The 12,941-nt window shown below is 40.8% G+C and overlaps 1 protein-coding gene across 2 annotated transcripts in view; it reads right to left on the reverse strand.

The window, feature by feature from the left end:
- Nucleotides 1-12,941, reverse strand: part of GSS (glutathione synthetase) — a 30,764-nt gene extending 17,823 nt beyond the window's left edge. Inside the window, exons 1-2 of one of the 2 annotated variants that reach the window (XM_024742901.1) lie at nucleotides 12,860-12,941; nucleotides 10,010-10,144 (exon numbers count right to left, since the gene is read on the reverse strand). In XM_024742901.1, the coding sequence (XP_024598669.1) occupies nucleotides 10,010-10,138 (129 nt within the window). In that variant the 5' untranslated portion in view covers nucleotides 10,139-10,144; nucleotides 12,860-12,941. Of the gene's footprint in view, nucleotides 1-10,009; nucleotides 10,145-12,622; nucleotides 12,684-12,859 lie in introns of those variants that run through there. The other variant, XM_024742902.1, reaches the window with a different exon arrangement.

Below are 12,941 nucleotides of genomic sequence, written 5' to 3' on the forward strand. Positions count from 1 at the left end.
TCCTATAAATATCAATTAAGTCCATCCTGTTTAATGTATCACTTAAAGCTTGTGTTTCCTTATTTATTTTCATTTTGGATGATCTGTCCATTGTTGAAAGTGGGGTGTTAAAGTCCCCTATTATGATTGTGGTACTGTTGATCTCCCCTTTTATGGCTGTTAGCATTTGCCTTATGTATTGAGGTGCTCCTATGTTGGGTGCATAAATATTTATAATTGTTATGTCTTCTTCTTGGATTGACCCCTTGATCATTATGTAGTGTCCTTCTTTGTCTCTTGTAATCATCTTTATTTTAAAGTCTATTTTGTCTGATATGAGAATCACTACTGCAGCTTTCTTTTGATTTCCATTTGCATGGAATATCTTTTTCCATCCCCTCACTTTCAGTCTGTATGTGTCCTTAGGTCTGAAGTGGGTCTCTTGTAGACAGTATATATATGGGTCTTGTTTTTGTATCCATTCAGCCAGTCTGTGTCTTTTGGTTGGAGCATTTAATCCATTTACATTTAAGGTAATTATTGATATGTATGTTCCTATTACCATTTTCTTAATTGTTTTGGGTTTGTTATTGTAGGTCTTTTCCTTCTCTTATGTTTCCTAGAGAAGTTCCTTTAGAATTTGTTGTGAAGCTGGTTTGGTGGTGCTGAATTCTCTTAGCTTTTGCTTGTCTGTAAAGTTTTAATTTCTTCACTGAATCTGAATGAGATCCTCGCTGGGTAGAGTAATCTTAGTTGTAGGTTTTTCCCTTTCATCACTTTAAATATGTCCTGCCACTCCCTTCTGGCTTGCAGAGTTTCTGCTGAAAGATCAGCTGTTAACCTTATGGAGATTCCCTTGTATGTTATTTGTTGTTTTTCCCTTGCTGCTTTTAATATTTTTTCTTTGTATTTAATTTTTGATAGCTTCATTAATATGTTTCTTGGCATGTTTCTCCTTGGATTTATCCTGTGTGGGACTCTCTGGGCTTCCCAGACTTGACTGACTATTTCCTTTCCCATATTAGGGAAGTTTTCAACTATAATCTGTTCAAATATTTTCTCAGTCCCTTTCTTTTTCTCTTCTTCTTCTGTGACCCCTATAATTCGAATGTTAGTGTGTTTAATGTTGTCCCAGAGGTCTCTGAGACTGTCCTCAATTCTTTTCATTCTTTTTTCTTTATTCTGCTCTGTCGTAGTTATTTCCACTATTTTTAAAAAAAATAAATTTATTTATTTTTGGCTGTGTTGGGGCTTCATTGCTTCGCGCAGGCTCTCTCCAGTTGTGGCGAGCAGGGGCTACTCTCTTTTGTGGTGCACGGGCTCAGTAGTAGTGGCGCATGGGCCCAGCTGCTCTGCAGCATGTGGGATCCTCCCAGACCATGGCTTGAACCCGTGTCCCCCGCATTGGCAGGTGGATTCCCAACCACTGCACCACCAGGGAAATCCCTTTCCACTATTTTACCTTCCAGGTCACTTATCCATTCTTCTGCCTCAGTTATTCTAGCATTGACTCCTTCTAGAGAATTTTTAATTTCATTTATTGTGTTGTTCATCATTGTTTGTTTGCTCTTTAGTTCTTCTAGGTCCTTGTTAAACGTTTATTGTATTTTCTCCATTCTATTTCCAAGATTTTGGATCTTTACTATCATTACTCTGGATTCTTTTTCAGGTAGACTGCCTATTTCCTCTTCATTTGTTTAGTCTGGTGGGTTTTTACATTGCTCCTTCATCTTCTGTGTGTTTCTTCTCATTTTGCTTAATTTACTGTGTTTGGGGTCTCCTTTTCACAGGCTGCAGGTTCATAGTTGCCGTTGTTTTTGGTGTCTGCTCCCAGTGGCTAAGGTTGGTTCAATGGGTTGTGTAGGCTTCCTGGTGGAGGGGACTGGTGCCTGTGTTCTGGTGGATGAGGCTTGATCTTGTCTTTCTGATGGTCAGGACCACGTCCGGTGGTGTGTTTTGGGGTGTCTGTGACCTTACTATGATTTTAGGCAGCCTCTCTGCTAATGGGTGGGGTTGTGTTCCTGTCTTGCTAGTTGTTTGGCATAGGGTGTCCAGCACTGTAGCTTGCTGGTCATTGAGTGGAGCTGGGTCTTAGCATTGAGATGGAGAACTCTGGGAGAGCTTTCGCCGTTTGATATTATGTGAAGCCAGGAGGTCTCTGGTGGACCAATGTCCTGAACTTGGCTCTCCCACCTCAGAGGCACAGGCCTGACACCTGGTCGGAGCACCAAGACCCTGTCAGCCACATGGCTCAGAAGAAAAGGGAGAAAAAAGAAAGAGAAAATAAAATAAAATAAAATAAAATGAAATAAAGTTATTAAAATAAAAAAATATATTAAAAATAAAAAAATTTCAAAAAAAGAAAAAAATGGAAGAAAGAAGAGAGCAACTAAATCAGAAAACAAATCCACCAATGATAACAAGTGCTAAAAACTATACTAAGAAAAAAAAATGAAAAACAAAAACAGACAGACAGAACCCTAGGACAAATGGTAAAAGCAAAGCTATACAGACAAAATCATACAAAGAAGCATACACACTCACAAAAAGAGAAAAAGGGAAAAAATATATATATCTTTTGGGAAGTCTGAGGTCTTCTGCCAGTGTTCAGTAGGTGTTTTGTGGGAGTTGTTCCACATGTAGATGTATTTCTGATGTATTTATGGGGAGGCAGGTGATCTGCACGTCTTACTCCTCCGCCATCTTGAAGGTCTCTCTCATTCTTTTTAATGGTGGTATAGTATTCCATTCTTTGTATATACCATAATTTATTGAATCTAGCTTTCTATTATGAACATCAAGGTGGTTTCCTTTGTTTCCTCCATTACACCTTGATGTTTCCATGAACATCCTAGAATATACATTCTAGCTATTTTGTGTGTGAGAAGGTTCATAAATTTCTAAAAGTAGAAATGTCAGGTAATTAATGTAAATCCAATTAAAATTTTCAAAATAATTCCTAAATTGCCATCCTCAGCATCAATTTAAGACAAAATTAAGGAAGGGTGTTTGTGAGAGTAAGGTTTTTTTCAGCTTGAAGCCTTTAGGAGTTAGAGTGGGAAATACTGCACATATGTAAGGGGTGACTTAATACACTGAGTGCATGTGTGAAAACTGCAGGGGTATTTCCTTGGTTTTAAAGCTCAGAACTCTGACTCCTCCAACAAATCTCATGTGGCATGAAAAACTCCCAAAGAGTTTTTCTGTTAAGACTTCCTTCTGCCTCTGTCCACGTGACTCATTATGCCCACTTGGATTTGGGATCAATAGTATAGCGCTGTTTTCTGCTGTCCATAGGCTAAAGGCTGAAACACAGTCTTTTCACTTTTGATAGACACACAGACATAGAGTCATATTCTTCTATTATAAGAAAAACTATAGCACATGCATGGCAATAAACACTCATCTTCACAGCCAGGAAAACAATACAACAGAGAGTGACAGAAGTAAGAACCCCACCTTATCTAAAGGGGGCAGTCATAACTCCACTCTAGCCAATTGCTGCCATGAAGGAAAGTGAGCCAGGAAAACCAAATGACCTGATTTTTCAAGATAAGCTGGGTATTTAGAGCTTTTTTGTTTAATTTCATGATTTTAAAAAATGTTGAATAAACAAAATAAGAAATGAAAGAGGAGAAATAACAACTGATACCACAGAGATATAAAAAATCATAAGAGAATACTATGAACAGTCATATGCCAACAAATTGGACAACCTAGAAGAAACAGACAAATTTCTTGAAATATACAGCCTGCCAAGACTGAATCAAGAAGAAACAACTTGAACAGAGCAATCACTAGAAGTGAAATTTAATTTGTAATAAAAATACTCCCAGCAAACAGAAGTCCAGGACTGGATGGCTTCACAGGGAAATTCCACCAAACATACAAAGGAGAACAAATACCTATCTTTCTCAAACTATTCCAAAAAATTGAAGAGACTGGAGCACTCCCAAATTCATTCTACAAGGTCACCATTACACTGATACCAAAACCAGACAAAGACACTACAAATAAAGAAAATTACAGGCCAATATCTTTGATGAATATAGATGCAAAAATTCTCAACAAAGTATTATCAAACTGGATCCAACAATACATAAAAAGGATCATATACCATGATCAAGCTGGATTTATTCCAGGGTCACAAGGATGGTTCTACATTCACAGATCAATCAATGTGATACACTACATTAACAAAAGGAAGGATAAAAATCCCATGACCATCTCAATAGACACAAAAAACACATTTCACAAAATTTAACATCCATTCATGATAAAAACTCATCAAAGTGGGTATACAGGGAACATACCTCAACATAATAAAGGCCATTTATGACAGACCCACAGCCAACGTAATACTCAACAATGAAAAGCTAAAACCCTTCTTGCTAAGTTCAGGAACAAGTATGCCCACTCTCACTGTTTCTATTTAACCTAGTATTGGAAGTCCTACCCACAGCAATCAGACAAGAAAAAGAAATAAAAGGTATCCAAATTGGAAGTGAAGAGGTAAAACTATCACTATTTGCAGATGACATGATATGTTATATGGAGAACCCTAAAGTCTCCACCCCAAAACTATTAGAACTAATAAATGAATTCAGCAAGATAGCAGGATACAAGATTAATATACAGAAATCTGTTGCATTTCTACATACTAATAATGAAATATCAGAAAGAGAAAGTCAAAAACAATCCTGTTTAAAATCTCAAAAAAATAAAATCCCTAGCAATAAATTTAACCAAAAAGGTAAAAGACTTATACTCTAAAAACTATAAAAATATTGATGACGAGAACTGAAGATGATTCAAAGAAATGGAAAGATAGCCCATCCTCTTAGATTGGAAGAATTAATATTGTTAAAATGGTCATACTACCCAAAGCAACCTACAGACTTAATGCAATCCCTATCAAAACACTCATGACATTTTTCACAGAACTAGAACAAATAATCCTAAAATTTATATGGAACCATAAAAGACCCTGAATTGCAAAGCAATCCTGAGAAAAAAGAACAAAGCTGGAGGTATAACCCTCTCAGACTTCAGACTATACTACAAAGCTAGAGTAATCAGAACAGCATGGTATTGTTAGAAAAACAGACACATAGATCAATGGAACAGAATACAGAGCCAGAAATAAACCCATGTACCTATGGTCAATTAATCTACCACAAAGGAAGCAGGAATATGCAATGAAGAAAAGACGGTCTCTTCAATAAGTGGTGCTGGGAAAACTGGACAGCCAAATGTAAAACAATGAGATTAGAACATTCCCTCGTACCATATTCAAAAATAAACTCAAAATGGTTTAAAAACCTAAATGTAAGACCTGAAACCATAAAATCCCTAGAAGAGAACACAGGTGGAACACTCTTTGACATAACACAAAATGAAAAGACAACCTACCGAATGGTAGAAGATATTTGCAAATGACACGACTGACATGAGGTTAATATCCAAAATATACAAACAGCTCATATAACTCAATATCAAAAAAACAAACAACCCAATCAAAAAATGGGCAGAAAACCTGAATAGACATTTCTTCAAAGAAGACATACAGATGGCTAACAGGCACATGAAAAGATGCTCAAGATCACTAATTAGAGAAGTGCAAATCAAAACTACAATGAGCTATCACTTCACACCTGTCAGAATGGCTATCATCAAAAAGACTACAAATAACAAATGTTGGAGAGGATGTGGAGAAAAAGGAACCCTCATACACTGTTGGTGGGAATGTAAATTGTTTCAGCCAGTATAGAAAACAGTATGGAGGTTACTCAAAAAACTGAAAACAGAACTACCATATGATCCAGCAATTCCATTCCTGGCTATATATCCGAAGAAAGTGAAAACACTAATTCAGAAACATACACCCTAATGTTCACAGCAACACTATTTATAATAGCCAAGATATGGAAGTAACCTAAGTATCTATCAACAGATGAGTGGATAAAGAAGACATGGTATATATATTCAATGGAATACTACTCAGCAATAAAATGGATGAAATTCTGCCATTTGCAACAAAGTGGAGATATTATGCTTAGTGAAATAAGTCAGTATGATATCAGCATACTGTATAATGTCACTTATTTATAGAATCTAAAAAATAATACAAATGAATGTATATGCAAAACAGATTCACAGATATAGAAAACAAAGGGGTTTCTATATGTGGTTACCAAAGGGAGGAGGGACAAATTAGGGGTATGGGATTAACAGAAACAAACTACTATATATAAAATAGATAAGCAACAAGAATATACTGTATAGCAGAGGTAATTATACCCAATCCCTTGTAATAACCTATAATGGAGTATAATCTGCAAAAATACTGAAATACTATGCTGTACACCTGAAACTAACCCAATATTGTAAGTCAACTGTACTTCAATAAAAAAAAAATGTTGGCTCTGACTTTTTAAAGACAATCTGGTGAAAAACCTGTTAACAATGCTTGCCTCTGGGGAGGGAAAACCATTACTGGAGGAAGGACTTATTCTACACTGAATACCCTTTTGAATTTTGTACCCTGGTCATGTATTTTAAAAAATAACTTAACTCTCTAAACACTGCAGAAGCCAACTATTTAATCTGCACGTGGCTGGTCTGTAGGCCTGATCTACAGGATAAAGTTCACACTCTTCTTCTGCCCAGTACCCAAAGCCTCTTGGCTGTCTGACTTTGGCCTGACTCTTTCCCACTATATCCACTTATGTCCCCTGCATTCAGCTGCATTCTCTTGAACATGTTTTGCCTTTTCCTTCTTTGGGGCCTCTGCTGTGATGTTCCTTTCTGTGATTTGTCTTTTAAGATATAGTTCAAATACTACTAATGAATTGATCCTTCTTCCAGGTGTCCTATACAGTATCCTGGGAGAGGCAGTAAAAAATGTAATTTCAGAGCATGGACTCAGGAGGCAAACTCCTTGGATTTGAATTCTGGCTCTGCCAATTATACCACCATTTAAATGACCCCTGGGAAGTTACTTAACTTCTCTGGGTCTTGGTTTCCTCATCTCTGCTGTGGTGCGGATTAAATGAGTTAGAGATTCCAAAATGTTTAGAATAGTGCCTGGCAGGTAGTAAATACTCAATCATAGAACTGACATTATTATTTTTTTAAAGACTTTTTTTGATGTGGACCTTTTTTTCGGTATGCGGGCCTCTCACTGCTGTGGCCCCTCCCGCCACGGAGCACAGGCTCCAGACGCGCAGGCTCAGTGGCCACGGCTCACGGGCCCAGCCGTTCCGTGGCATGTGGGATCCTTATCACAGATATAGAAAACAAAGGGGTTTCTATATGTGGTTACCAAAGGGAGGAGGGACAAATTAGGGGTATGGGATTAACAGAAACAAACTACTATATATAAAATAGATAAGCAACAAGAATATACTGTATAGCAGAGGTAATTATACCCAATCCCTTGTAATAACCTATAATGGAGTATAATCTGCAAAAATACTGAAATACTATGCTGTACACCTGAAACTAACCCAATATTGTAAGTCAACTGTACTTCAATAAAAAAAAAATGTTGGCACTTCCAGACTGGGGCATGAACCCATGTCTCCTGCATCGGCAGGCAGACTCTCAACCGCTGAGCCACCAGGGAAGCCCCTGATGTGGACCATTTTTAAAGTCTTTATTGAATTTGTTACAATATTGCTTCGGTTTTACGTTTTGGTTTTTTGGCCACAAGGCATGTGGTATCTTAGCTCCCTGACCAGGGATCGAACCCGTACCCCCTACATTGGAAGGTGAAGTCTTAACCAGTGGACCACCATGGAAGTCTCCAGAACTGACATTATTTAATTTTGTCTGGTAGTACATTCTCCAACTAGACCATGAGCTCCAGAGGTCAGAGCCTCTGGCTGACTCACCTGTGTCTTCAGTGCCTAGAATGGACAGGCATAGAACAGGCACCTGGTAAAGATTTGGAATGAAATCCCCCACACATACATACACATACACACATTTCCTGTCTTTTTTCTCTGGACTGGAAATCTCACTGAGGACTGTGCCTTTTCTAGGCTCCATTGATTTCCAAAAGGACCAGCTGCTGGACCTGCACACAATACCTATTGATTAACAGAAGAAATAAAATCTCGGAGTGGAAGGTGCTTCATCATGGGTTCACACAAGAAGTTCACAAAATCTGAAGTTCACAAACCATGCAATTATATTCCCAAAGCCAGAGGCAGACTTTTTATAGTATCAGCCTACCTTAGGTGACAGCCATTCTCATTCACTTGGGCCTCAGTAAACAGTTATTGAATTTGGACTCTCTATCAGGCCCTTAACTAGGTTCTGGGCACACAGAGACAAAAGAGTATGTGGCTTGGTAAAAAAAGCATGTGGCTTGGGACTTCCCTGGTGGCGCAGTGGTTAAGAATCCACCTGCCAATGCAGGGGACATGGGTTCGACCCCTGGTCCGGGAGGATCCCACATCCCACATGCCGCAGAGCAACTAAGCCCGTGCACTACAACTACCGAGCCTGTGCTCTAGAGCCCGCGAGCCACAACTACTGAGCCCGTGTATCACAACTACTGAAGCCCACGTGCCTAGAGCCCATGCTCTGCAACAAGAGAAGCCACCATAATGAGAAGCCTGCGTGCCACAACGAAGAGTAGCCTCCACTCACAGCAACTAGAGAAAGCCTGCGTGCAGCAACGAAGACCCAAAGCAGCCATAAATAAGTAAATTTATAAATTTGTTTTAAAAAAAAGTATGTGGCTTAGTTACTAATGTGGATAATCATAAGGTATATGTTAAGGCTAGAAGAGCTTGTCTAATATGCTTCTTTGTGTAAAAAATGGGGAAAAGGAATATATACGTATTTTCTTGTTTAAAAGAATAAACAAGAATACTAAAACACGGGTTGCCTTCAGGGAGGGAGAAGTGAGTGGCTAGGGAATGTGGAAGGGAGGGTTAAACTGTAAACTCTTTGAATTTTGAAGCCTGAAAATGTCTTACTTAGTCACAAAATTAAAAGTTTTTCTCTTTTAAAGGACGAGATTTTTTAAAGATGTGGTTTAGACTAAGCAGTTCTACTTTTATGTATCAACCCTAGAGAAACACTCATACAGGTGCCCAAACAGGCATGTACGTGGACGTTCCCTGTAGGGCTACTTGTAGTCATAAAACATTAGAAATCACCAGAACAGCCATCAGTAGAGGAAAGCTAAACTGTGATCCATTCACACTTGGAATCCTATGCATCAGAATGAAGCTGACCTTTACGGAGGGAGTTGGAAAGAGTTCAAGACAGATTGTTAAATGAAAAGAAAACAAAAATATATCACAGCATAATATATATCATCCAATTTGTCTTTTAAAAACTATATACAGTTGACCCTTGAACAACATGGGTTTGAACTGCACAAGTCCACTTATACGCAGATTCTTTTCAGTAGTGGATACTACAGTTCTACGCAATCTGAGGTTGGTTGAATCCATGGATGCTGAACCTCTGACACAGAGGAACCACATATATGGAGGGCCGACTATAAGTTATATGCAGATTTTCAACTGTGCAGAAGGCTGACACCCCTAACCACAGCTCTGTTCAAGGGTCAACTGTATTTCTTTATATACATATATATGTATGTAAATGCACAGAGAAAGACCTGGAAGGATATACCACAAACTAATTACAGGGAAGGCAGTGTGACTAGGGGCCCTTAAAAAATAACAGTTTACTGGGCAAGGTGCTTCACATGAATTACCTTCTCATTCTCTTACCAACTCCATGAGGTAGTCCCCATTATTATTCCTTTTAATATTTGAAGAAACTGTAGCTGAGAGAGGCTATGTAACTTGCCTAAGTCACACGTCAAGCCCCAGACTTAAATTTGATTACTCCAGCATGGTGCTTTTTAACTTTACATACTTCTAGAGATCAATTTTAGTTATTGAAAAAAAAGATAATCCAAAGGAGCTGCCTCCAGCCTGGCAGGGGCCTAGTAGGATCCAAGCAGTGTGGTCAGTGCTGTGAGGAGGGGTCAGGGGCTTACATCCGAGGAGCTGGGCTCTTGTGAGGTCCTCAGCAACACTCCCTCCGCCAGGGCCCGGTCCACAGCCTGCCTTGCCAGCTCCTCCAGCTGCTGTTCATCCTGCAAGAGGCTCCCCCAGCCGGTGGCCATCCCGACCTGCAACAGGAGAGAGGAGGGCTGACAGATGGCCTGGGGCCCTGCAACTGGCAGTGTGGTACGGGGGAGTGAACACTGGCTGGCAGTTCTTAACAATTTCCATGAGCACAAAATGGAAAGCTTGACAAAGCATTTCCACTGACACTCCTTCTTTTGAGTCCTAATCCAATGATGACCTTATTCTCACAGTAAGGAAGCGGAGGCTCAGAGAGATGAAATGACTTGCCCAATGTAATGACTAGTAAAACCTGGACTTGAACTCGGGTCTCTGGACTCCCAGCCCAATGCTTTCCATTGGAGAAAGAGGCACTAATAACATATGTGATCGTGGCAAGTTCTTTCTCCTCCCAGAGCTGCAGGTTCTCTACCTGTGAAACAAGGGGTCTGGGGTAGACCATGGTTTCCAAACCAGCTGAATATTCTGGAGAGCTTCGAAAAGAATACAGATTCCTGGGCCCTACTAGAGATTCTGATTCAAGAGGTCTGAGGGGAGAGAAGGGCTGAAGCTCTGTATTTTTAATAAATTTTCCTGGGACAGGAACTGCTGCAATATATTATTAATTTCCCTTCTAGCTCCAACAACCCATGTCGGCAGGTTTCAAATAAATTATGTGGGAGTGGGGGAAAGGAGCTCTTTGTGGAATACTATTAAATGCAAATAAGGTGAACTCCTCCCTCATACTAACCAGAGGCAAACTCACTAGCAGGAAATGATTACATTCCTTGTATGGACATCTATCATCATAGAACCAAAAGACAGAAAATATTCTTGAGAAATCATATTAGCAGGATAGAAATAATTGAAACCCAAGTGCCCAATGTAATAGGAGGAGTCCAACTGGCTGCCAGAGACACACAGGGTGAACCAACTCACACTTTGACACTCACTGATTTTGCAGCAGGCCCCAGGGGTGTAAGAAAATCTGGATAAAAATCTGGAAACACCAGTCATTAGAACATGGCTGCCCAGCTCAGTGGTCCCAGGAAGAGAGCTGGAGAATGACAAGTAACCTCCATCACATTCAGCTCCATCCCCCACTCCCCATGACAGAACTGGTGCTAGACCAATAATGATAGTCTGTCGGCCTCAGCACAATGTTTTGAAAGAATGAGCATGCGATTTCAAGAGGGTCCTGACAACAACCCTGTCAGGTGAGACATAGATAAGGGCAGTCATAGTAGAGAACAAAGCTCTGAGGTCAGTCAGACCTGGGTTTGAATCCATAATAATTACTTCCTTTATAAATAAGGTCACCATGTGGATTAAATGAAAAAAAAAACCTGTGTGTAGTTCCTTAGCAGTGTTTGAAGCTCTATACATGGGAGCTTCTTTTTTGGCTGTACCTACTTTACAGGTAGAAGACTTGTCAGAGGTCAACCAGCAGCCTGGTGGCAGAGCCAAGACTAGAACTGTGACTCTGACATTAGAGCAATGGAACCCTCCATTGGCCCCCATCTCTTCACAACTCTGGGATTCTATTATCTCCGCCTGCTGTTGGGTTTTTGTTTAGCTGGCATAAACGCTGATTGGTATCTAATGCCAGGACCCTGACTGAGGATGCAGAGAAAGATAAGACAAAAATAATTACTATGAGAAGTGCTAATTGGGCCCTTTGTTTTTCTCATTCTACAGTCTCAATCCTTCTTGTGGCTTTATTCCTGTTTTGCTGATGACACTCGAATCTATAACTTCACTGCAGTGCTTTTCCTGACCTTCAACGGAGAATATCCAACTGCTTACTGAGCGTCTCCATAGAACCAGAATAGAATGTGTTGTTCTCCCCATAAATCTGCTCCTACTCTTGATGAACCCGACCCAGGCACCCAAGCCTTGTACATACGTCTTTCCTACACCCCATTCTCCCCAAATCCTGTGGATTCTATCTCAGTATACAGTACTCTGAATTCCTTGATTTCTCTCCACCTTCACCGTTAGGAGGCGTGGTTCCGACTACCACCATCTCTTCCCTAGGCACGAAACAGATTCGGAGTGATGTATCTTCAGGACACACCGGCTAGTCTCCCGCTTCCAGGCCTTGGCATTTGCTGTCGTCTCTCTTTGGGACAATCCCCACCGCTCACGACTTAGTTTCAGAAGCCGTCCCTGTTCCCCGCCCAGGGCTTCTTTCTACGACCCATCAATTTTCCCTGTATCATTGGGAATAGTGTGTCTTGATCACTTCTCTAACTCCAGCGCCTACTACAGTATTCAATGAATGTTAAATGAAAGAATGATGAATGAATGACATACTGGAGCCAGATCACCAAAAGCCTTAACACGCCCACAAGAAAACCCCGGTCGGACTTAAAAGCCAAGGGCGAGGCCAATGCCTGCGTGAGGCCCGGGGCAACAACACGGTCTCCTGCCCAGGCCTGCCCCACCTCACGGCCCGCTCGCTCCCACCAGAGGCAAAGTTTGGTTCTAATCGCTTCCACTTTTGTTGTTTAAAAAAAAAAAAACTCCGGCTCTAGTCTCACCGGCACCGAGTGCCCGACACCAGCACAATCTGGAGTCAGGAGATCTAGGAAATCTGCAATCGAGAAGCACCAGCCCCACCCCCTCACTGGACACCAGCTTCTAGGTCCCTGCCATGGGTATGAGCTGAGACATCTCCTGGTCTCCGGGGCTCCAATCGCTGACAGACCCCTCCCTCATGGCCTTCCTCCCGAAGAAACGTGACCCTTGCCGGCCGCCGTTGCCGTGCCCCAACCTACTCGTTCGTCGTCCTGCCGCTCTCCGTACTCAGGCCCTCTCGCGCCTTTACCGGAGCTTCAGGGGGCGGGGCCTCTATGTGAT

This window comes from Neophocaena asiaeorientalis, unplaced genomic scaffold, assembly GCF_003031525.2.
Source record: "Neophocaena asiaeorientalis asiaeorientalis breed wild unplaced genomic scaffold, Neophocaena_asiaeorientalis_V1.1 scaffold82, whole genome shotgun sequence".
NCBI lineage: Eukaryota > Metazoa > Chordata > Mammalia > Artiodactyla > Phocoenidae > Neophocaena > Neophocaena asiaeorientalis.